General features: G+C 41.9%; 1 protein-coding gene across 3 annotated transcripts in view; it reads left to right on the top strand.

The window, feature by feature from the left end:
- Window positions 1-20,153, top strand: part of LOC147898683 (Peptidase C78, ubiquitin fold modifier-specific peptidase 1/ 2) — a 39,298-nt gene extending 19,145 nt beyond the window's left edge. For 2 of the 3 annotated variants that reach the window (XM_087379092.1, XM_087379093.1), the window contains exons 5-14: window positions 3,156-3,243; window positions 3,411-3,583; window positions 3,716-3,806; window positions 3,948-4,067; window positions 14,118-14,165; window positions 14,358-14,434; window positions 17,632-17,720; window positions 19,177-19,288; window positions 19,529-19,631; window positions 19,807-20,153. In XM_087379092.1, the coding sequence (XP_087235218.1) occupies window positions 3,156-3,243; window positions 3,411-3,583; window positions 3,716-3,806; window positions 3,948-4,067; window positions 14,118-14,165; window positions 14,358-14,434; window positions 17,632-17,720; window positions 19,177-19,288; window positions 19,529-19,631; window positions 19,807-20,036 (1,131 nt within the window). In that variant the 3' untranslated portion in view covers window positions 20,037-20,153. The remainder of the gene's footprint in view (window positions 1-3,155; window positions 3,244-3,410; window positions 3,584-3,715; window positions 3,807-3,947; window positions 4,068-14,117; window positions 14,166-14,357; window positions 14,435-17,631; window positions 17,721-19,176; window positions 19,289-19,528; window positions 19,632-19,806) is intronic. The other variant, XM_087379094.1, reaches the window with a different exon arrangement.
- The last annotated feature ends 5,172 nt before the right edge of the window (window positions 20,154-25,325 follow it).

Below are 25,325 nucleotides of genomic sequence, written 5' to 3' on the forward strand. Positions count from 1 at the left end.
GACTTCCATGTGCCTTGCTGCACTGCGAGTCCTGCCAGGTAACGGAGCATCAATTTTACTCTCCCTGAGAGTCTGTAACAGCCAGTTTGGGACTGTTTTTGCTGCATGTATGTCTGCAATTTCTTGCTGCACCACTTGTTCCACTGCCTGTGGAGGTGGCAAGACATCCTGTGGTAGAACTAAAGCATCGGGAGGTGGCTGTAAATTCTGATTTACATCAGAAATATCAGCAGGGGAACCCAAGGCAATGGGTAGCAACCCCTCAAAGACATCCTTTGAAGAAGAAGGCATTTGAAATTCAGCCCGAGTGTGAGCTGAATTTTCTGCAAATATCACATCTCTACTGACAATGATCTTGCGTGTAGCAGGATTGTAGAGACGGTACCCCTTGCTTTCTGCACTGTACCCAACAAATATGCACTTAATGGCCTTATCTGACAACTTGTGCCTAAATTCAATTGGCACATGAGCATAAGCAAGGCATCCAAAGACTCGAAAATGATCCACTGAAGGCTTTCTCCCATTCCAGACCTCATAGGGAGTTTTTGTTTTTAAAGCCTTAGTGGGAGCCCGATTTAAAATGTAATTGGCACACATTAGACCTTCAAGCCCATGTGTTTGCTTTTCAGCATACATCTGTCCATCTGCATGAGAGTTCTATTTTTCCTCTCAGCTTTGCCATTTTGCTGAGGGGTCAGCCTCACTGTGAGCTGATGCACAATACCCTTGCCTTTCAGAAAAGCATCAAAATCTGCAGACAAGTATTCCCCACCTCTATCTGTGCGCAATGTCTGTATCTTGAGTCCGGTTTCATTTTCAACCATGGCTGAAAAGTGTTTAAACACCATGAACACTTCTGATTTGCGCTTCAGCCCAAAGACCCAAGTGAAATTGGAGTAATCATCAATAAAGGTAACAAAGTAGAGATGACCACCCAATGATGGAGTCCTCATGGGACCACAGGCATCACTGTGTATAAGCTGTAATTTGCGGACAGCTTTAACTGAACCATCCTTTTGGAAGGGGAATCTATGCATCTTGCCTAAAATGCACCCTTCACAGGCATGTGGAGGAGGTATCTCAAGAGGTGGCAATGCATCAACCATAGAGTGCTTCTGAAGTGTCATCAAGCTGTTGTAATGCATGTGGCCATATCGGGCATGCCATAATTCTGCATTCTGCATGGCAGCAGTAGGGGTAGAAACTGCAAGAGCATGGGCTGCTCTTTTCTCAAAATGATCAAGCTGAAAAAGCCCACGCAGCAGAGTACCAGATAATCTTAAGGCATAATCATCTTCCCTGTCTCGGGCAGCACATTTGTCATCCTCAAAGATGACCTGAAATCCAGCTCTGTTAAGAGTGGACACTGAAAGAAGATTTTTGGTGATACCAGGCACATATAAGACATCTGAAAGTCTGAAAACTGAGCCATCAATGGCAGTAAGCTCAACTTCTCTTGTGCCACGTACTGAATATGATGAGTTATTGGCACAAGTGACTTTCTTACCAACGGGAGGTGGATGCAAGAAAGTAAAAAGACACTTCCTAGAAGTGATGTGCTTGGATGCACCGCTGTCAAAATACCAAGTGTTCAGTGTTTCATTGACACTGAAAGCAGATGCATCCGTAGAAGAGTCATAACTGCAAGTCAAAAATGCATATGTATCATCATTACAAGTGGCTGTACTATCCCGAGCATTTGGAGCAGCTAGCCTAGAATCTGAAATGCAAGATAAAAAGGCATAATCCTGTCCAACAAAGTTGGTTGCAGCATCCCCACTGTCAGATGCATGAGGAGCTGAATCTGAAACAGCCATACCGGAGCTGTTTTTCTTCTCTTTTGCAAGCCTTTTCCTGCATTCTGCAATGTGATGACCTGGCTTTTTGCAGTAATGACAAAAACCCTTTTTCTTGGGCTTACTTGCATCATTTTTAGCCTTTTGTGAAGGCTGTCCTGACCCACTGGAAGGCTGATTTACTGATGTCTTTGCCTGTCCCTTTGTTTTTGACTTAAACTTTGAGAGCATAGCTTGTTCACCTGCACGTGAAGCCAAGTTTATTCTGGTCTGCTCTTCCTGAAGCAGAAGTCCTATCAACTCATGAAAAGTGAGAGGATTTGCACCCCCCCTCAATGATAAGTTCAGCGAGGTATGAAGGCTGAGATAAGACTCAGGAAGAGAATTCAGAGTGGTAGTAATCATCTCTGAATCAGGAATAATCGAGAAAACATATGATCTCGTGAAGCGAGATTTCTTTTGGCCAAAGAGGAAAAAGCATATTCATGAATATGTGACACGGTGTTTCTACATGTCTGCATCCCCTGCTCACAGCCCCCCTCACTCATGTGCTCTCTACCGCACCCCTACTCTCAACCTCTTCATTGCCTCCTCTTCCCCCCCCTTTTTACATCCTTTCACAAGTGCCATGCTTGCAATCAGTTTGCTTTGTAATGTAAAGTCCTCCTACAAGATTGGCTCAAGAATCATAGCACACTTTGTGAATTTAGAAACTTCTTTGTTCCATCAGACAGAAACAAATCAGTGAGTGATCTAGTTTCAGCAAAGGAAAATTTTTTTGCCAGATAGTTTTTGAGGAGGATAACAACGTGCCCTGAGCAAAACCTTAATTTAGGACTTTCATAGAAGGAAGTTTAAAAAAAACCTAAGCCAAACAAGCCATGTTTCCTTTCACTAAGGCTTGTGGTTGATGTGGCGCGCTGCCGACTTGAAGCCTATTTCTGATCAGTGGCTTCCTAAACATGAAAATATTGTCTGCCAGGGTACTTATCGTTAGTTGGGAGGTTACTTTCTAACCTGTGAATAGTCAGACTGAATGAAAGTGTTGCTATGTTCTTTGGAGAATGCACTGCTCCTAGTTGCACAACAATAGAGAAGCATGGAAAATTGAGGATCCAAAATCCTGGACATTTGAAAAGGAGGCAAGAGACTGGTTCATATATCTGTTAATAAGTTTGCTTAATAATGCAACACTGATTGTTTCTGCAGAGGGAGTCCTCAAGAGTCAAGGATATATTTGTCAATATGTAGGACTATAGAAGCTCTATTGATAGTTCGTTTTACTTGTCTTTAAAGATCAATAGGATTTGTTCGACACCATGCATATAAAAAGCTGTTTTGTGGATTGTTGTGTATCAGATGCCAATGCCTCTAAAATTGACACTTATGCTACAGCAATCCCTGGGCAGTGGAAAAGTTTCAGCTCCACATTCTGAGTATTTACCTGGTATGAGTCTCAGCTTTATTCACTGAATACAATTATACTGCCAGTTTGCTCGAGGGATTGCGGTTCTAGATTGTTTGGTTTGTCTTTCTAGTGAGAACTGGGTCTTATGTATGCTAGCGCATAGGGGGTTGGAATAAAGGTCCGTTAACTTGATCTGTGTATTACAGCTCCTGGAGAGGTGATGTTCAGGGTGTTGCATCTTAATCTTGATGCTCTTTGCCTTGCACATAGGGAACTCTCTCTGTGCAAAGCATTGGCATCTCTTGTATTGCCTGCATTGATTGATCAACTGCAAGCAATGAAGAGTGCAGTTTTGAAAGAAAACTTGGAACACCCAAAGGTGATCTTGTGCTGCCTAAATCTATTTTAACTGTTCAATTCCCTAGTCTTGATTTAAGATAGGGATTTTTAGTTTGCTCTTTGTACATATCTATACTGAAGGGTGATTGACTGTTTTCTCATTTGTATGCAGTTGAGTACATTTCAGTTTTGTCCACCAGGTTTTATTCATCCCATCTCGTGTATCTATGAGACTAGCTTTGGTGAATCTGAGCTCAAGATTAGTAAGTCTCCCTCGATCATCCTTTTAGTGCATTTGAACTTGAAACAATGGTATATACGCAGCTCTTTGTTAGGATGAAGATGAGCAGGATTCACAGAGGAATATGGGACTCACGGGTGCTCTTGGTGTTTGACTGGGTCAGCTGCATATAGACGAATGCTACATTGCAGGCTGGGATTACCAATAGATCGACCATTACTTCGGATAGCCAATGCACTTTCTTTCTTCGGCACAGGGGATGTGGTGGATGGTGACCTGAGTGGTAAACTCCCTTGTCATTTCTTGTCAATCTGATTGATGTTTGAAGTGTAGAATGTACAGCACCATGAAAGATCTATTTTGTGTCACACTGTTTGTGTGAAGTCTGGTAGCTGTCTGCTGTGTGTCTGATATACCAAAATGTGTTAGCCAAATTGGATTTGCATGCGAAAGGGTTTTATGAGATTTGTCATTCCCTTGACTAAATACAGTCAACTTGCATCTGATATAGAAATAATCAATGCCATTTAAGCTCTTGAATTTCCTAGCACAGCATGACATATTGCTCTTCTCCGAGTTCCTAGCATGTGCATGACATATTTCCCTCAACTTCGGTGGAGATAAGGTTCCTTTTCACTACAATCTTGATAGAATTCGTCAAAAGTCTTGGTATCATCCCAAGGATTTGAAATACTTTGCTTGCTACTTGGACTTGGCATGATCTATTCCAGTTTGCGCTGAGAGCATTTTTGTCCACTCTCCTGAGTGTATCTATTCATGGCTACTTTAGGATCCATCTCATGTTGTCTCTGCTTACCAGTTTCTTCTCAACTTATGATGAGATATTGGCATATAGACAGAAGAAAGGTTTTGTACTATAGCCTAGACATCCGTGCATCTCCTTGTACAATAGAGGGAGGCTCATGTTGCCTGCGTATGCTCCTGTGTGCCTCGGTGAAGAGGGCTTCTGTAAGATGCATATGCATTTCAGCCCTAAATCTGGTCGTCCAAGTTCAGCCAACCAGCCGACCAGATCTGGACCAGATTAGCCGACTAGAATAGGTCAACCTGGTCTGTGAAGAAGTCGACTAACTTGCTCAATATGTCGACCAGAATAGGTGGTGACCCTAACTGTCAATTTTGCTGACTGAACAGGTTAGTCCTGACTCTTGCATGCCTTCTAGGTGCTTGCATCTGCAATAAACTTTCTCTTGATTTGCTGCTCCTACTGGTTGCAATAAGCAACCCTAATTTGATGGCAGTCACCTTAGTTTGAGGACTGCAGCAGTTGCTTACCATCCCTTTCTGATCTGTCTAACCTACAGATCTACTTCCCCCTTTGTCCTCCCCATATGGGGGCTCACAGGTGGGGTTAGTGGTCTCTAACACCAACCGGCAATGAACAATCAACAGTCACAAGTGTGTAGAGGCACAAGGTAAAGCAATGATCAAGTGGCAGGTGATGAAGAAATCTCAGCAACAGAGTCTAGAAGGTCAACGAAAGAATGAAAGTTTATTAACGTTTATACAAAACTGGAGGGTCTATGAGACTGGAAAATGCGGATACAATGAAAGCTAAGGGCTGGGGCCACACCATACCCAAGGCTGATGTCTATGATGGAAAAATTAAAAGATCACATTGTCGCTGTGAGAGAGAGAAAATCCAAATAAAGGACAATGAGGAGAAGTCCCTAGCCATCGGCCAACTGCTCAACTATCCATCCTAGTGATTGGACCTATGTATGTTGTCTGTTGGACCAATGCTTTGGATCTGGTGAGGATTGGCATCGTTTGGGGAGGAAATTAGTGATGGATCGCTGCTGATGCTCAATTGTCTAGGTGCCTCCCTCCTCCACACTAGTAGATGAGGTAGCCTGTTGTCTGACAAGTGCTACTATTACTCCAGTGGTCTATCTCTCCACGTTGACTAGAGAGGAGATGTCTGCAGTCCTCATGTGAGTGTCCCCTTGGAGTTGAGTGTGTCGAGTCGTGCACTCTGGGTCTCTACTATGTCTAGTCCCCTGCTGCCCCTGGCTCGAGTCACCGGAGAAATAGTCCGAGATTGTCCTTTGACTAGGCTCTGATAATCCTCCTGCGCTCTCCTCCATGCTCGCATGAGCTGATCTCTATGTCTTTGGGCTGATCGGGATGTGCTAAGAACTCCCTGAGTGGGCCAAAACCGCTATTGAGGGAAAAAAGAGTCTATAGATTCAATTGTAAGAGCTTGAACTACAAGGCAAATTTTGCATTCATATCAAATGTAACGAAGATGAATGAACCTTCAACTTTTGAAGAGCTTCTTAGAATGAAATGCAATGGATGAAGAATGTGAAACTGTGATGCATAGTATGCATGGGCACATGATTTACCAACATACAAGAGACCATTTGGACGCAAATGTGTCTATGGAGTTTGTGGACTTTGGAAAGGTCTCTTGAGTTGGAAATGAGACTAAAGAATCTTTGTTAGGGCTGGAATGCATTAGCACCAAGGCTGTTGAGAATTTGCAACGAGGGCAGGAAAAGGGAAATGCTAGAATGGTGGTCAGCCACGAAAAAAACCGAAGGTTGCAAGGAGATAGAATGGCATCCGCCAAGAAGATATGGGATCTGCATGAAGAAGAAATAGCATATGCTTTTAATCCTATTAGGAGGCTCTTCATGTAGGCCATCTTCTCCCTGTTCTAGTGATGCCCTATGGGCCCTGGTATGTGCCTTGTAGGCATAGTTATAGGCACTTATTGTATTTTGTGCCTTTGATGCCACATAAGACACTTAGTCCTATGTGACACCTAGGACAGTTAGTCCTAGGGTCTAGCTACAAGTACTATGTACTCTTCTTTTCATTTTACTCTAGTTGACGTGACGGCTGATATCCTTCGACTCTTGTACCTTGTACTTGCTCTCTCGTTTATCGATCCTACAGTGCTATCAGAGCCAGCCAGTTGGAACAGCCCTCAGGCACCTTGAAATAAGTGCGTGGCTGGAGGTGTTTCCTGTGGGGGTCTCTGAACAAGTCACGATAGCAGGACGCCTCCTGCAGATGACTCTGGAGAGGTCACGGGAGCTGGGCGTCTGGATCTGAGTCTAGTTGAGGTTGCGGGAGGTGGGTGTCTGGATCTGCAGTACAAAAGTGGCGACAGATCGGGGGATGCGTCAATTTTACGAGCAAAAACCTATGAGCAGGTTTATCCGAGCGTGTTTTTCAAGAGATTTTTAAAAATGTTTTTCTTTAGGAAACATGGTTTTTACACTTTTATTTTCACTAGAACTAGATCCCTTTATCATAAAAATATACAGACTAGTCACTCATTCATTTTTACACAACATAATTTTCTTATTTAGAGACATCCCTTTGTACCCCTGTTATTACCTTAAAAAAGTGTTGATTCCTTTAAGAAACATTCCTCATAATCACTCTCAATGTAATAATACTATGCATATATAATTACTTATTAACACATTTATATCATATGGAAATATCTTTTTAGTGTTTTTATAGCATATTTATGGACATGTTTCTAAAGAAGTTTAAATTACTATAAATAAGTATTAACTTGGGCTTATATATCACTCTCATAAAATACATGTAATATTTAATACTATATATGGAAGATTTTCCAAAATATAACTTCATAGATGTGCTCAGGGGTGTTCCGATCAATTTGAGTGGTTGAATGACTATATTTGGACATTGGATATGAAAGTTATGTCACTTTTAAAAGTGCTGTCCAAGGTAGTTTCGCCAGCGAAACTACCTTGGGAGACTTGCTTGAAAGGGGTTTCGCTGGCGAAACTACCTGGATGGCTTGCTTCAATGAGTTTTCTTTGAACAAACTCTTTCATGAAGATAGGTTGAGAGAGGGTTTTCAATGTCACCCCCTATTAAGTAAAAGTTGTAAGAAGGATCATAAGGGAATTTTCATAGAGAAGTCTGCTCTACATGTGGGTTTCTTCAAAAGCCATCCCATTATGCTCTCACCATTCGTACAGATTCACCTAAAGATTTTTGTATAAAATAGGCATTGCTATAATACTTTGCATATTTCTAAGTGAAACTATGTTTTCTTCTGATCGATTTTTGCCATATATATGCATAGTTGGAAGCTTTTTTTTTCCTTCGCTCGGACGCTCGGAAGATTTCGCTCAGAAAATGCTCGTCCCCCAGATCGGGTGCTGTAGAAGACCTCGAAAGTGCTGCAGCAGGGGCCTAGAAGCAGTCGCACCTGCTGGAAGCAGCAATAAGGCAATTTTTGGCGACGAAAAGACTCTAGGAGCCTTGGGCAGCAGCTGGAGAGCCTCAAACAGGCTGGAACAGTGACGACCAGCAGAGGATCAGACTCCCAATGAGCAATGGAGGACTCAAGGGGCTGAGGAGAGCTGGAAGACAAGTGTTGCTCCAGCCGCCTTTTGCACTTCAATCTGCTGCAGCAGCTCCGTGGCCTGTCATACTCTACCTACAGAGGTCTTTTGGGTCTCAGCCTTAAGTTCAGGGGACCAGAAGCTGATTCACAAGCAACATTTGCAGTCTTTTACTGTTTTTTGGACAGTTTTTACTGTCAAACCCTAATTTCCAACAGAAAAATTTAGGGCTTTTGACATATGGACCTTCAACCTGTCAATACAACACTTTGGACAAGGTTGACAACTGAAATCCTTCCAAAAATTGAAGTTTTCAGTCAATTTCAGGTTCAGGACTGTCACATTGTGCCAAGTCATCACTCAGGTCAAGAAAATTTGGGGCTTTTGTGTTGGGAGCTCAATTTCAGCTGGTAACCCTGTTTCTATACCTTGCTGCACATATTTTCAGTCTATTTTCTCTCTCTATTTCATCATCTGAGCAAGAAAGGGACCGTGTTGCCTTGAGGCCCAGTTCAGCCTCCTAGAAATATCTGTTGTTAGCTCACAGGTGTTTGGGACAGTAAATCATATTTTTGCAGTTTAAAGCCTTGAGGCTATACTTTGGTCACTTTGTCAGTGCATTTCTATCAGTACTATTTACAATGGCTGGGAACAATCACGACTTATTTGGCATTCTTCATGAAGATGATAAGTTGGATGGGACCAACTATCCGATGTGGTCCTATCTAATGAAACATATTCTTGTTGCAAGGCACTTTTGGAATATTGTTTCTAGGGTTGATCTAAGGCCAGCCAATGCTACAGTGGTTGCCTCTAATGCTGGTCCCTCTGCAGAGGGTACTACTTCTGATGCCTTATCTTCTAGCACCTCTGCTGTTGCTCCCCCAACTCAGGAACAATCAAGATGGGATGCCAGAGATGCAAATGCACATTCTTGTATTGCTTTATCATGCAAGAGAATCATTATTCCACACATCCGATCTTGCTGGACAGCAAAGGATGCTTGGGACAAATTGGCTTCTCTTTATCAGATTCGCAATGAGGCACGTGTTGCATATTTAAGAAGGCAATTGCAGGAAGTCAGTATGAATGAAGGTGACTCTATGGATGCATACCTGACAAAGGTCAAGGACCTCATGGAACAACTTGCCAATATTGATGAGGTGGTGCCAAATTCTCAGCTTGTCAATACCACATTGAATGGATTGCCAGATACATATCAAGGGTTTGCTACAACCCTTCGATAAGTGGCCATGGGTAATCCAGACCACTACTCTTTTGATCAGCTAGTCACTCTGCTTTTGCAAGAAGAGCAAAGTCGAGCTTATAGACAAGCTATTATTTCTGATCATGCATTTGCTTCACAGCAGACAGGAAGAGGCAAGGCTTCCAAGCCTATGGGCAAGCCTAAATCTGCGCATAGCAGTGGCAATTTCTCCAATGCATCTAAAAATACAGCAGATAAGTCAAAGAAGAAAAGATGTAACTATTGTTGCAAGCCTGGACATGACATTTCAGAATGTAGGAAGCGCATTGCTTCGGAGAAAAAGAAAGCAGGATTGACAGTTAATGCCACACATGCAATTGAATCCCACGAGCTAGCAGATGCTTCACATGCACATGCTCTCCAGGATGATTGGGCATGGGCTGTCCATTGCTCATTTGATCCCTCCAAAGTTGATGCACTCTTTACTGCTAATGATGCTCAGTCTTGGTATTTTGATAGTGGTTCTTCCAAGCACGTCACATCTTGCCGACAGTTGTTTCATTCCTTAGCTGATGCACCTTGAGGAGAGACTGTCACATGTGCTAATAATGCTTCCTATGCGGTAAAAGGAATTGGAAATGTGCAGCTCACATCCATTTCAAGCACTCCTGTCATTTTGACAAATGTTCTTTTTGTGCCTGGAATTGAAGTCAACTTGATTTCAATTTCAGCAATTGCCACTTCAGGTTTCAGAGTGATTTTTGATGGATACAGATGCCTAGTATATGATCTTCGTGATGACAATGTCATAGTCCTCACAGGCACTTTGAAAAAGGGACTTTATCACCTTGATGATCACTCAGCTGCACTCTCTATTGAAGCATTTGCTATTTCAGATTCACAGCTTGCTGAAACTCATCTTTGGCATGAGAGAATGGGTCATCTCAATTATAGAGCTCTTGCCAAGTTACATTCACAGGACATGGCAAATGATGTACCTCAAACTCACACAGCTTCCAAACATGTGTGTGAGGGTTGTCTTTTGGGTAAGATGCATCGGTTTCCTTTTCAAAAGAATTGTCCAAAACTCTCACAAAGGAAATTGCAGCTAGTGCACAGTGATGTCTGTGGCCCAATGAGGACAAATGCCATCGGGGGGTACAAATATTTCATGACTCTCATTGATGACTTCACAAGATATTGCTGGGTGTATGCTTTAAAAGCCAAATCTGAAGTGTTCTCATGCTTTCAGAGGTGGCTGAATATGGTTGAGAATGAATGAGGATGCAAGCTTGTCACCCTCAACATAGATAGGAGGGGAGAGTATATGTCAAAGGAGTTTGATGGATTTTTGTCTTCACGGGGCATTGTTCACTCATGCACTACTCCTTACACTCCTTAGCATAATCCTGTTCTTGAAAGGAAGAATAGGTCCACTATGGAGATGGCTAGATGCATGCTTAAGGCCAAGTCCTTGCCCAATAAATTTTGGCTTGATGCAGTGATGCGTGTCAACTATGTGCTGAATAGATCACCTACAAGGGCATTGAAGACTGTTACACCTTATGAAGCATGGAAAGGCAGGAAGCCTTCACTTTCACACATGAGAGTTTTTGGGTCTCTTGCATATGTTCATGTATCATCTCAGTTGAGACATAAGCTTGATGCCAAGGCAATCAAATGCATATTTATTGGTTACAACCAGGAGAGCAGAGGATATAGGTTATACCAACTAAATACTGGGAAGATTATTGTCGGTAGAGATGTAATCTTTGCTGAACATTCGGCTTCTCCTCTTGTGGACTGCAAAGCTAAGCCAGAAGTTGACATGTTTGATGCCTTTGACTCTTGGTTACCTCTTCCTTTCTCAGAGGGGGCCTTTGACCAGCAACATGAGCCTCCTGCAGGCCCTCCAACAAGCAATGATCAGCCAATATCCCATGCTGATTTGCAGGTTTCTCTTCCAACACAAAATGATCCCACTATCCATGATGCAGTAATTGAAGAAAGAGCCGTCAATAGAATAGACAGCAAAGGCAAGTTCCCAGATGGCTTCTTGATACATTGAGGGACAGCAAACAAGATCAACCTTTTGCTGCCCGGACAAGATCAGGGAATAGACAGATGCATGGTTACTTTCTTGAGTTTGCACTCCTTGCTACAGCTTGCAATGAAGAGCCTTTGTGCCATAAAGATGCTTTTGACAGCAAAGAGTGGATGGATGCAATGAGAGCTGAGTTACAATCCATTGCGAAAAATGACACATGGGAATTAGTAGATCTCCCTCTCGGCAAGCATGCCATTGGTACCCGGTGGGTCTACAAATTAAAAAGGAAATTTGATGGCAGTATAGATCGACACAAAGCCCGTCTTGTTGCAAAAGGGTATGCCCAACAACAAGGCATTGACTTTGAGGAGACCTTTGCTCCCACATCCAGGATTACTACTATTAGATGTGTCATTGCCATTGCAGCCCATCACCATTGGCAAGTGCACCAGCTTGACATCAAGACTTCTTTTCTTCATGGGGATCTGCAGGAAGAAGTTTATGTGACACAACCTGTTGGCTTTGAGGTTGTTAATTCTGAAAACAAGGTATGCCGGCTTAGAAAAGCCCTTTATGGTTTGAAGCAGGCACCCAGGGCATGGTATGCCAAAATTCATGCACACTTACTATCCCTTGGTTTTCAAAATAGTCCCACAGAGCCCACTCTTTATGTCCGTGGGAGTGGATCTGATTTTTTAGTGCTGATTTTATATGTGGATGATATGCTAATCACGGGCCCAGATACTCAGCATATTGCAGCTTTTAAAATTGATTTGTAGCAGGCTTTTGAAATGTCAGACATGGGACAGCTCCATTATTATTTGGGCATTCAGTTTGCTCATGTTGAGGGGGGTATCATGATGTCACAGTCCAAGTATATTGGACAGCTCCTTGATCGTTTTCAGTTTGAGGATTGCAAGCCAATCTCTACTCCAGTGGACCCTGGCTTCAAATTTTCAGCTCATGATGGAAGCCCACCATGTGATATCACTCTTTACCAGCAGGCTGTTTGACTTACAGTATGCAGTGTCTCAGCTCAGCAGATTCATGCACATGCCCAGTTCACAACATTGGCAGGCAGTGAAGAGAGTTTTCAGATATCTCAGAGGCACTCAGGATTTAGCTCTCTTCTATGGCGATCAGGGTTCACTTACCATGCATGCTTACACGGATAGTGACTGGGTAGGTTGTTCTGACACCAAAGTGTCACATACCGGCAATTGTTTTTTGCTTGGCAATTCATGTATCTCTTGGCTTAGCAAGAAGCAACCAACAGTTGCCACATCTAGCTGTGAGGCTGAGTACAGGGCAGCCTTCACCGCTACAATAGAGTGTGTCTGGCTTCGACAGTTACTTACAGATCTTGGTATTCGCCAGACATTCTCCACTATGGTCTACACTAACAGCCAGAGTGCTTTGGCCATTACGCGTAACCCAATGTTTCATGCGTGTACCAAGCACATTGAAGTTCACTATCATTATGTTTGAGAGCGATTGTCAGCAGGAGACATAGAGTTGTCCTATCTTTCCACGGAGGATTCCTCATCCCAAGTTTGAAGTCTTCCGATAGGCTTTACACTTGGTTCCCTTTGTTAAATGATTTGACATACCTTGTACATTCATAGGTGGCTATATCCTTTTGGATGAACATGTGCCACCATGACCAAAAAATACCAGGTATTTTGAGACGTTTCCAGAATACTTCAGCCCATACCATGGAGGGGGGTTTGTAGGCCATCTTCTCCCTGTTCTAATGATGCCCTATGGGCCCTGGTATGTGCCTTGTAGGCATAGTTATAGGCACTTAGTGTATTTTGTGCCTTTTATGCCACATAGGACACTTAGTCCTATGTGACACCTAGGACACTTAGTCCTAGGGTCTAGCTACAAGTACTATGTACTCTTCTTTTCATTTTACTCTAGTTGACGTGACGGCTGATATCCTTCGACTCCTGTACCTTGTACTTGCTCTCTCGTTTATCGATCCTACACTTTAAGTGCTAGCCGCCTTGGGTGAGATCTAGTTGAGAAATGAGGGTGGCACAACTGAAATAGCTGATTTGCCCCGTTTGGCCTAAGGAAACCATGAGTTCCATATACATGTGCCCTCGAATTGCCACATTCCACTTTTGGTAACTTATTTTGATTTATCCACATAGTGTTCTTGGTGCATTGTTTGAGAGGTGAAAAAATGCAAACCTTGTTTTTAGGGTTTATTTAGATCAGTATTTAGCTGTGATCAGCCATGGATGGACATCTTGATTATATAGGGGTCGATCAATGTTAACTTTGGTTGATCAAATTCAAGATGGGTAACCGTTGCTTCCGGTTCATATTTATTAACATTTCTTCATTACACTTACAAACATACCAGATTACTAAAGCACAGTCTCATTTGACTAGACATTCAATATTGTTCACTTTATCATATGACAAACACAGAAGAGTTACAATGAGGATTAAATCACCTACCCTTTTTTTTTGTAATTGTGTTTGTGATAGAGATGGAAAGTTCATAGATCTGTTACTCATTGTTGAAATGTGAGTTCAACAGGAATAATAGGGGTATTTGTTAAGCAACAATAGTATGATGCTAGCTTGGCTTCTCAATGAGGCCTTCTACGTATTTTTGAATTCAGAAATGGTAAATCATTGAAAATTGCTTACCAAGAGTTTGGTGCTGTTAACATTTTTGTTTTGTGCATCCATCTAATGCAGGAAAATCACGCTTGTCTAATGTGCACGCCAATTTGCCAGGTTCAGGAGGTGAGAGAAACGTTTCTCTGGAAGCTTTCATTAGTGCACTTTTATGCTGTAGGGCTATATAAAGAATCTTGTGTCAAGGAGGCAATGTGTGCTTGATTGTTGCCATGTTACCTCAGAGTATTGCTTTTGGCCATTGACGATCTGTGTGCTTTTGTCCTAAAAAGTGGTTACATGTGCTTATGTCTTGAAAAGTGGTTGGAGGGCATGCGAGTATTATCGACGGCTGCTACGAATATTACCATTATCATCAAGACAACTTGAATGACAGTGTAAGTCTCATGATTCATCTTTTATAAAAGGCTTACATGCATACATCCACACTCCATTTTGTTGGTCTTTGTAGACTTTCATGAAATCTCTTTCAACCACTGTAGTTAACCTTACTAGACGTACTTCAGTAATACATTAACATCCAACTACAAGTAGGGGCAGAAGTAGTTTAGCAATTGCCCCTAAATACTAATTGCTTATAAATCTCATTTGTGATTTCTGACAATCAGATTGATTCGTTTTTCCTTTCAAGGAAGATCCTTCTCTTAAAAAGCAATAGAGTTAAAACAAAAACAAATGAGCTAGAGAAAATTAGGAAAGCCAGGAAAGCTCGGACAATGGAATTCAGAGCGTTTTTTTGTGTCTTTGAGCTCTCTCTTCATTTCAGTTATGTGGCATCTCTATATTCCAGCTCTCTAGCTTCATTGTTCTAACAGTCTTGTTGCAGAGGCCATCAATGCCTGCTACATGACTTTTGTGAAGCACAGTGATGATTGCTTCAAGGAGCATGACTTCTGATAGGGACAAGAGTTTCGGCAGCTGCTTCAAGGCTCAGGGATTACTCAGGTATGAGCTCTGGAGCTTATGGTGGAGGATCTGGAGACATACTTGGTGATGGGAATTTGATGTGGATCAGCCATAGAGATCAAGTGGATTACTTGGTTGCGCATGGTGCCAGAGAGCAAACAAGGTGAAACAGACATTGGGAACATGCTAAAATTGGATTCTGAGGGTGACAGTTGGATGTACCTGATGTTTGTACCAAGATTGCATGAGTATGCTGGCGTGTTCGTGATCTAGGATGGTCATATCATGGACAGTTGATGCTACCTGGATTGTAACTATGTTCCAAGATGGATTAACTCAGTGGATCTGGACCAGAAGGAACAGGGGGATGTGTCCGACTTGTTTCTGAGAGCTTCTCTGTGAGAGCTGATGGAGCATCTGTATCAACGAGTGTAGGTTGGCAAATAGGGCTGTTTCTGGGTCTGGTTTAGGGCCTAGCAGAGGCTGCAATGAGGCCCAGGTGAAGGTGCCAGGAGAGGCTTTGGTCAGGGCTTGAATAAGCAACAGAGCCTGCAGAGCAAGGGGCGATGCGTGTCTGTAGCAAACAGGCGCAGACTGCAAAGGCAGGTCAGGAGTACAGGAAAAGGCGGGCCAATCGACATTTGACACATGGCCACACAGGTCAGTAGACTGCAGTGTGCAATCGGGTCAGTAGGGTAGTCAGTTGGACCAATTGGAGTCTGCCACATGGCAGATTGGTTGGCTGTTACAGACTGCATTGGCCCAGTCTATAGATCTGATCGGCCAGATCAGCAGGACGCCATTGGGGGCCTTGCAAAACATTCAGTGAGCCTCACAATTGACTGCAAGCATGAGGAGCAGGGAGGCCAGGGATCACCGTCCTTTGTACCTCGGATAGTTGCTGCAGATAGGAGGCTATGATCTGCACATACAGTGCCTCGCAAGGAAGTCTGGCAGAGTGGCATCTGTGTGAGGTCCTAGGGGTCCACATCTAGACAGTATCTTATCTGCTAGATGGCACACTAAGCACAAAATAGTGTATCCGGATTTGTCCTTCATTGCAGCAATCTACATCACATATTTTGCGTTCTATTTTACTGTGAATCGTCAAGATGTGTGTTTGTATCTCCATCTAGTTTGTGTACACAAAGGCAAGGAGCTATGTTTCTCTACATTCTTCTATTGCGGGAGTGTTGGCTACAGCAAGCAACCTCCTCTCTCGACAATGGGCGAGAGGTGCAACATTGCCTCCACTTGCTGATCATCGAGAATGGTGTCTCTGTAGGGTTTTTTGCTCGCAAGGAACATATATATATATATAAATAGGGCAAGGGGATTGTATTGATTGTCAACTTTGTTTGGAGGTGGAGGCTGATTGCGACGATCATAAGGCTCTGCGGCTCGTTGAGTCAGCTTCTGTGGGAGAACATTGGAAGGGAAGAAAGCTCTGATCCTATAGCTTTTCAATCCATAGAACAAATGGATTTTATGAAGGGAGTGGAAAAAAAACTAGGAAGGAAAGAGAAAGAGGACAAGCAACTATAGTAAAGCTCAGGCTCAATATATGATACAAAATTTTAAGTCTTAGAGCCACCTTTCAGTCCCTGATCAAAAAATGAGAAAGAATGATCCAAGCCTCAAGAAAGTACCATCTATGCTTGAAACTTTCAAAAAACCCAGTAAGGTTGTGTACATCCGCCGCCGTTGCTGACCTGTAAAGTTGGACCTCAATTTTTGCCTGTTGGGATTTTGTTTGGAGTAATTGCCTTTCTTTTGGGGTGCTTCTTGGGGCTTGTTCTTGTTGCTTGAAGCATGTTTTTTCTTGTTTTCCTTGCGTCATCAAGATTTTGGGTGCTAGCCTTCATAATGACCCAACCCAGTCTGCCCTTGATCTCCATAGATATGACGAATACTCAATACGTGAGAACATATGTTCATATGATGGTCTACACCCAACCTTGGGCAGTGATTTCAGGACTCCTGAGTCGTTAGTTGTTGCTTTGTATTGGGGTTTCACTTGTGGTTATCTCTCATGAGGTTACACTGCAGTATTTGTTTTGATTTATAGGATGAATTCGGGCAGGTTCTTGGATACATCTAGCAGACTTGCAAATCTGCCCTTGTGGAAAGAGCAGTTTGCTGTATTTTGATCATTCTTTCAAGGTTTAGGGGGAGTCTTGCCCTTTTTTTCTTAAAAGTCAATGTTTGGGAGAAATATTCTTGTCTTCAGAAGCAAGTTGCATCCATGCTTTGTTTCTAGCTATAGCCTTTTTGTAATCATTTCATGAGGCGATCATCATTTAGTACAGAAATGGAGTTCATCTTCCCTATCTTCGGCTTAAGTACATTAATTTGTAGCATGCTTTGGTGGGTTACCCAGAACCTCAGGTGGAGTTTCTTGGCAAAAGGTGGTTGGGCTCGAGTCATTTAGTGCTACAAACTATCGTGTAACTGGGTACCTGAAAGTAGTATCTAGTCTTATTTTATTTGCTTGTGTGCGCTGTCTTCTCTCGTGTTGTAATTTAGGGTTTGTGACAGATTTTGCTCTCCCATTCCTTTTTCATTGTTGAGACATTATACATTTTGTTTTATTTAACTTAGTCTAATATCATCTTCTTGTTAAGCAACTGGCTAATTTAAAGTTCTTGTTGTATGTTGCCACTGGTAGGGTTGGGGTTGTGCATACCGATCTCTACAGACTATTATTTCTTGGTTTAGATTGCAACAGTACACAGCTATTGATGTTCCGACACATAGGTAAGGTATAACTACAAGTTTTTTGGTAGGGCATGTGATTCCAATTCGACCTTAGCCATTGATTAGCGAAAGCTTTTTCTTTTGAAGTCTTTGTCGACCCTTAGCAAAAAAGTGTGTATTCTTTTCATGAAAAAGAGAGAGCGTATAATTAATATTTGTTGATCTTCATAGTATGTGAGCAAAACAGAATATATTTTGCAAGAAAGTGATAGTATGTATTACACAGGCGGGACCCCAAAAAAACAAAAAAGCTGTATTATCAACAGATCTTTCTAAAGCTCTAGTATTATGTCACTATATCGAAATTTTGTCTTTTTCCAAGTACATGAGCAATATGAACTTTTGATCAGCTATCAGCTTCTATAAGATGCCTGAAAACCAACGTCTTTAAAGAGTTTAACATCTTTTGTGACAACTACAAAAAACATAAGAACATATTTCTAGATCAGGACAAAACCTTTGGCGTTACATAGCTAAGCAATGCACAATAGAACTGATGCGTTAACCCCACACATCTGGACCTGCTTGCCAAACAACAAATGAATTCCATGGCCTAAATGAGGAGTTTAGAAAGAGGTGCATTGAGTCTTCACGGGCACTTTGCAAGACCATAGCAATTATCCATTCCAAGAACTTGGAAAATTTACACCTAATTGACAAACACATGCGAGGCAATAACATTGAATTCACTAGTGGGAATTTCAAGACTATTTCCAAATTAGGTGGCGCAAAGCATGTATCCCGTAACTGCTTCAACGAGGTGCAATGAAAGAGAACAGTATCTTCTCAATTGATAACTTGTGAATCTTTATTTTTGAGTGTTGTTGAGTGCTGTGTACTTTTATTATGCCTCATCTGTCATTTTAAATCCTCAGCCCTTATATATTCGCCAATTTGACATTAGGCATTGACATGCTCTGCCTTATGAAGAGCTGTCGACAAGGTATATCAATGGTTTATGGAAGAAATCCCCTTAATCATCTTCTTTGGCTTTGCTTCAACAATAGCATCCACAGCTGTTTGTGGGGGCATGTTGTCTGATGAACCATGTCCCTTCAAACATGAACTTACAGACCCTCATTCATTACATTATTTCCCAAAATGACGAGTATGTGAGACCAGAAGGGGTGCACAGCCAAAGTTAAATGGATTTGTACTTAGGTGTCATCATGGTCTGTCGTAAATTGACATATTTATACCCATACATAAATTTGTTGGCAGCGTGGTTGTTGCACAAGTATGCATGTGACTCAAATTAGACTTGTGCAAACACAGTATACGTTCATAGTCTTGTGTCTGGACAGCGCATAGACCCCTTAACTGGGCAGCGCATACACCCCTTAATCTTCCAAAACAGGGGTTGCAAGATGGGATGGGGAAGCGTTTCTCATCTTCTTATAGGGGGTATTGTTGTTACTGCTTGCCTAAGCAGCCTGTTTGCTAATTGTGGGTTCAGGAAGATACAAGAAGTTCTTGTTGAAATTGGGGATAAAGAACCCTCCTTCATTGGATCTCATGAATGGATCGGTGCCATTGAGTTGAGTTTTGTCCTTGACAAGCTACTTGGGGTACATCCTCTCTCTCTCTCTCTCTCTCTATGTATATATATATATGTGTGTGTGTGTGTGTGTGTGTGTGTGTACATTCTCATCTCTTTGCTAGGTTGTACTTTTGGGGTTTTACTGTTGGTCACAATACAAGGTTACCCTTTGTGTGCTGTCCCTGTGGATTTTGTCATTGCATATATATTGTATTGCATTCTTGCTTTTCAAGGACTGTACTCTAATTTTGCCAATGTTCTCCTGTAGGTCAGTAGCAAAATATTGAATGTACGATCAGGAGCAGAACTTCCAGAGAAATGTAGAGAGCTCGCCCTTCACTTCGAAACACAAGGCACTCCCATCATGATAGGTAAAAATTCACTTCTGTTTAAGCCGAAAAAGGACAGCATGAAAGATGCCGAAGTTGGGAGGTTCCATTTTACTTGACATGAAAGACAGTGGTCAGATAGAAAGTAACTGCTTGGAAGCCACTGTTAGATGCATGTTTAAATGCTTGTTCCTAATAAGAGTGGGTGCCTATCCAGGTGGTGGTGTTCTTGCATACACTCTTTTGGGAGTGGATTATAATGAAGCAACAGGAGATTGTTCTTTTCTCATTTTGGATCCTCATTATACAGGAGGTGAAGACCTCAAAAGCATATGGAGTGGTGGGTGGTGTGGTTGGAAGAAAGCAGTCTCCTCCAAGGGGGAGGAGTTCTTTTTACGGAACAAGTTTTATAATCTACTTCTTCCCCAACGGCCTAACACTGTATAAAAATATTTTCGAAACAACTACATTGGTGGCTACCAAACAGGAGTCACTGTGCATCATGATCTGATGTATACACAAATATAATTGTGCGCCTGATTTCAATTGTCCACATGTGATGGAAATTTTGGAAGCAATTTTCATGAAGTGGTCAAAGTGAGGATGTTTGTGTGGAAGTTGTGTTGACGGCAATTTTTTGCATGTCACTCGCACCTACTATTAAGGGTTTCAAATAAATAGGAAAATGACTAATGTTATATTTGCTGGTACATAATTTAGGCATCAAATATATTTAAACACACGCACATGCACATACATGTATGGCCTAAAGTGGTATGGTTTTGTTACACGGCCAATGTGCTCCAAAATCAACAAAAAGTAAGACAAGAAATGCATTGAAAGCAAAAGTGCTAATAAAAAGGTAATTGAGGAAGTTTGCTCAGCATGCTTCCATTAGGGCATGCTTGTCCCTCCCCTTTTCCTCGTCTTGCTCTATCCCCACGTAGCCACATAGTGGATGAGCATAACTAATTACGGTTTTTAGTATGCTTCGTCTTGATCGAATTAGGTTGTCTTGGTGAAGTCCTGACATAGCTTGGAAGGAGTATATGGTGACATGTTCTCTCAATTTTTGGCTATAGCATGTAGATTTCCTCTGTTAACAAACTAGCTGAATATACCATTTTAACATTATTTTATATGATTATAATAAGAAGATTGCCCCTATCTCCAAATGGGCGATCATCAAGACTGTATTACACTAGTTTCTCATTATGGGTGGCAACTAGCAATCGTGATGGTTTAAACACTTGCAAATATTTTGGCTTTGCACTTTACAAAATGTGGTATTTTATTGCATTCGAAACGGATTATACAAGAGGTGGGAGAGTAAGAACTCTATCCTTGGCCTCAAGTGGTCTCAAGTGAAAAAAAAAGAGACCCTCATGATTGAGATCAATCTGTCTTGTGTTATTGTAGAGGACCTTGTGCATCTCTCCCATTGCCTCTTGAATCCAATAGAATATAATATATCAACCGTAGTGGATGGATGGCCGTCTAAAACATATGCACTTCTCCAACAGTGGATTTGCCACAATATCATGTTTAACCACCTCCCAAGCTAAACTCGTTAGTGAAGAAGGTAGGGTATCTTGAGCTCGAATAAGAATAAAAATCCATGATGCTAAGATCTGTAGGGCCACGTCTCAGATGACACTGTAACAATATGAAAATTGTGGTCCAAACTACCATGGCAATGTAACAAATCCACAAGCACTTCTTCAAAATGGCATCTTATACAAAGAGGAGGTTTGCCCATTTGTAGTAATCACGAACCCATTAGAATGCCCCTTGTGAATGATAAGCCAGAAAAAGTATGAAACTTATGGCTCTATTTATTTCCCAAACGTGAGTCCAAAACCTCAACATGGGCTACTCAGTAATCCCTTGTGCTTGCCAGTGCTAAACAACCACGTAGATGGTGAGTACCTCTTTGCCGAATCAATCTCCGCTTCTTGTCAAATAATGAAAAAAGGAAAAAGGAATCTGAAGCAATGGGAGCTCGTCAGAACAGTCCATCGAATCCTAGTTCAACTCTAGTAGAGGTCTCCCTTGAATTATCCAAAGTCTCCATCTAGGCTCCTATGTGAGTTAATTGGGAGGGATCTAGTGACCATAGCGTCCCGAGGCATCTTATAATTCAAATCCTCTACCAGTATAAATATTGTTGGTCCATTGATTGCACACATGTAAGTCGCTAAGAAGTATCTATACAATAATATAAGAAAGAGGCCCTAGTCTCACACCCAAACATATGCCAAGCTCACTAAAGCATCCAAACCAACTGAGGATCCTCCTGAGGCTCAATGAGAACCTCTCTCCACTACTGAGGGATGGCTCTCATAACTTGGAGTCTAGTTGTAGCAACTTGTGGGAGAGGTCCTAGGCATGCCAACGTGCAAGTCAGAATCTGTGCTCATTGCCAAGGGTTACACCTTGATACTGTACCAAGGTGATGTGGAAAAGTGGTTGCTTGGGTATCTCCTCTTTAGTGGATAGAACTTCATTATGACGATCCGCCAAGAAAATCTAGTTGATACTTTTTGGCCATTGGCGAGCTCTCCTAGGTGTACATTGAAGAATACCATGTAGTAGAAATTGCTTCCATGGCTGATCCCCTAGAGTCAAGCCTCTCAGTAGAAGCTTAACTAAGAGAGCTCTACTCTATATCACAGGATTAAGTTGAACAAGTATGAAGAGGGATAGGAGAATAGTGGAGATAAGGAGAGAGGGCATAGCTAGAGAGCACACCATACATGAGTAATTGTACACTATATTAGTTGAAAAAAATGAATCTATGCATACCTCTTTACGTTTTAGGGTTAGGGCTTCTAACCGTTGTGCCTTTTAGCACTCTGTGTTAGTGTTATCCACATCTTGATCACATGATGTTTAGATGAATCCTCAACACCTTCTCTCAAGCTCAACATCATGAAGTAGGCCTTCCCTCAAGATGATGATTATTCCAAATTGTCTTGTACCTTCAATGTACCCGAAGACTCTCTTAGCTGCATTGCAGTGAGACTATTTTGTATTTGCCATAAACTATGCAACGGAGCTAATTGAATAACAAATATCTGGCCATGTGGTAGTTAGGTATATAATTTATTTGATGAGAATCTGATAGTACTTGTCATTAAATGTAGGCTTTTCTCGATTTTTGATAAGTGCTCCATGGGAGTGGAAGTAATCTTGCAATCTACCATATGAAACTTCTTTAGGGGACTATCCACATATTTTTGTTGGCTCATGAAGGTGCTGTTTGAGTCTCTTCAAAACTCAATACTAAGACACTAATGCATAAGTACAAGATCTTTCATGTCGAACGTTGTAGAAAGTCTTGTTTCAACTTGATGATGAAGCTTTCATTGCTACCTGCCACAATCAGATCATTTACATACAAAAGTGCAATAGTAATGTCTTCCCCTTTAACTTTGTAGTACAGTGCATGATCTGAATTTGACTTTATGTATGCTAGATCAACAAAATACTTGTCAATTCTATTGTACCAAGTTTTGGGTGCTTGCCTTAAGCCATAGAGACTTTTCTTGAGATGGCAAACCTGATTCTCTTTTCCCTGTTCAACGTACCCTACTAGTTGTTGCATGTAGAATTCCTAGTCTTACTATCCATTGAGAAAAGAATTTTTGACATCTAGCTAGTTCATACTCCATGTATTGAGTGTGGAATCCATCTTTGCTATTGGAGCATAAGTCTCATCATAATCTTGACCATATTACTATGCAGATCCTTTTGCAACTAGTTTGGCTTGAATGCTGCCATTTGGGTTGCACTTGACTTTGTAAACCCAGTTGTTTGCAATGAACTAAGTATTATATCTATACAAAGCATCCACATCTCTTGATTCATAGTAGTTTGCCACTCTGTCTTGTCAGGTGCATCCTTAAAGTACATTGGCTCTTCTATAACCATGATGGGAGTCATAAGAGCATAATTGGTCTTTTAACTTGAATTTCTATGCCTTTTTGAGCATATGTAAACCTTGCTAGTGGTCCAGGACCACTTCCTCTTATAGACCATTTGATTTGTTGCTCTTCTGGGGAGACCTTTGCAATTCTTGCTTTTCTTCATCATCAACTTTCTTATTTTGTGACTGAGTAGCTGGTTGGATGATCTCCAGTGTATTTGATATCTTCCATTTTGATTCTTCATTAAACACTCATCTTTGGAGATTATGACCTTTTGATTGATGGGATCATACAACTTGTATGCTTTGCTCTCTTCACTATAGCCAACCATGATGCATTTACAAGACTTGACATCCAACTTACTGCGACGATCACCATGTATGTGGGCATATGCTATGCATCCAACTATGCAAAGATGCCCAGTGCATGGCTTGTATCCAACGAAGGTCTCATAAGGTGTCATACTTTGAATCCATTTAATTGGACGTCAATTAAGCAAGCAGTTTGCAATGTGAATTGCTTTTGCCATTTACTGATTCAGAAGATGCTTCTCACTGAGCATTGCTTGTGGGAGAGGAGAGCACACACAAAGGGTTAAGGAGACACCAAAAGTGCTGGAGCAAAGCTACTCCAGCTTATTCCTCTATCAAATATATATGAGTATACATGGGCACTATACAAGTGGGTGGGCACACTGCCCTTTACCCCAACAACCTCCCACTTAAAGGCAGTGTGTCTTTATGGGAGTATAGTACACATATAATACAATCAGCCATAGGCTGAAAAACAAGATGACTAGACCGTCATCTTATGCACATCAGCACTTTACAATGTGCAAAGTGCATAGAGGATAAGCTGCTAGCAGACATCAGGTCTGCAGGATAGAAAATGACAAGCTGTAGATATCTATCAACCAAGATCTCATGCCAGATCTCACTGGGAGAGTGAACTCTCACCACCACGTGCTCCTGTGCTAAGTCCATAGCACCCGAACTGTCACTGTGTAGAGAAAATGTCTCTGTACCACCTGTGACCATAAGCACATAACCTACAATAGACCTCTGCTGGTCTACCCAACCTGCATCACCTGCATGCTGCTCCTGGAAGCATAAGGACTTGATGTCCACAACCGCTTCCCTACTGCCAAAATCTATCATAATCATGCTACCAACTCCCACTACAACGGAAGAAAGAACCGGAAGTGTAGCCCCAATGGCAAACATGTGAGAATACTAGTTGTCTCCTTCTCATAAACGAGCTCAAGGGCTCACAGGCAATCCGAAATGCCACCACCAGCTGCTCAACAAGCTCTTGGACGGCTTCCGAACAAGCTCCGCAAAATGGCAAAGAAATATGTCTGGATGATGTCTACCCAAAATCTCTCCGTGAATGAGAGAATCGAGCTCTCCAAAGCTCCCGGTAGATCTCTCGAAGCAGTGCTCGTTCTCCTCTCACCGAGCTCCTCGTAGATCGAATGCCATGGGCTCTGATACCAGTTGTGGGAGAGGAGAGCACACACAAAGGGTTAAGGAGACACCAAAAGTGGTGGAGCAAAAGCTACTCCAGCTTATTACTCTATCAAATATATATGAGTATACATGGCCACTATACAAGTGGGTGGGCACACTGCCCTTTACCCCAACATTGCTCTACTATTGTTTGCTAAAGTCCTTTTCTTTCTTTCAGCTATTGCATTGTACTAAGGAGTATTTGCACGTGAATTGTCTTCAAATGCCATTACTTTTGTAAAAGTTCATGAATGTTGAAAACGTGTACTAATCCTAGGACTTTGATCTTTCTGCTTGTA

This window comes from Dipteris shenzhenensis, chromosome 9 (genome assembly GCF_047967505.1).
Source record: "Dipteris shenzhenensis isolate YYH24624 ecotype China chromosome 9, Dip_SZ_1.0, whole genome shotgun sequence".
In the NCBI taxonomy this organism is placed as follows: domain Eukaryota; kingdom Viridiplantae; phylum Streptophyta; class Polypodiopsida; order Gleicheniales; family Dipteridaceae; genus Dipteris; species Dipteris shenzhenensis.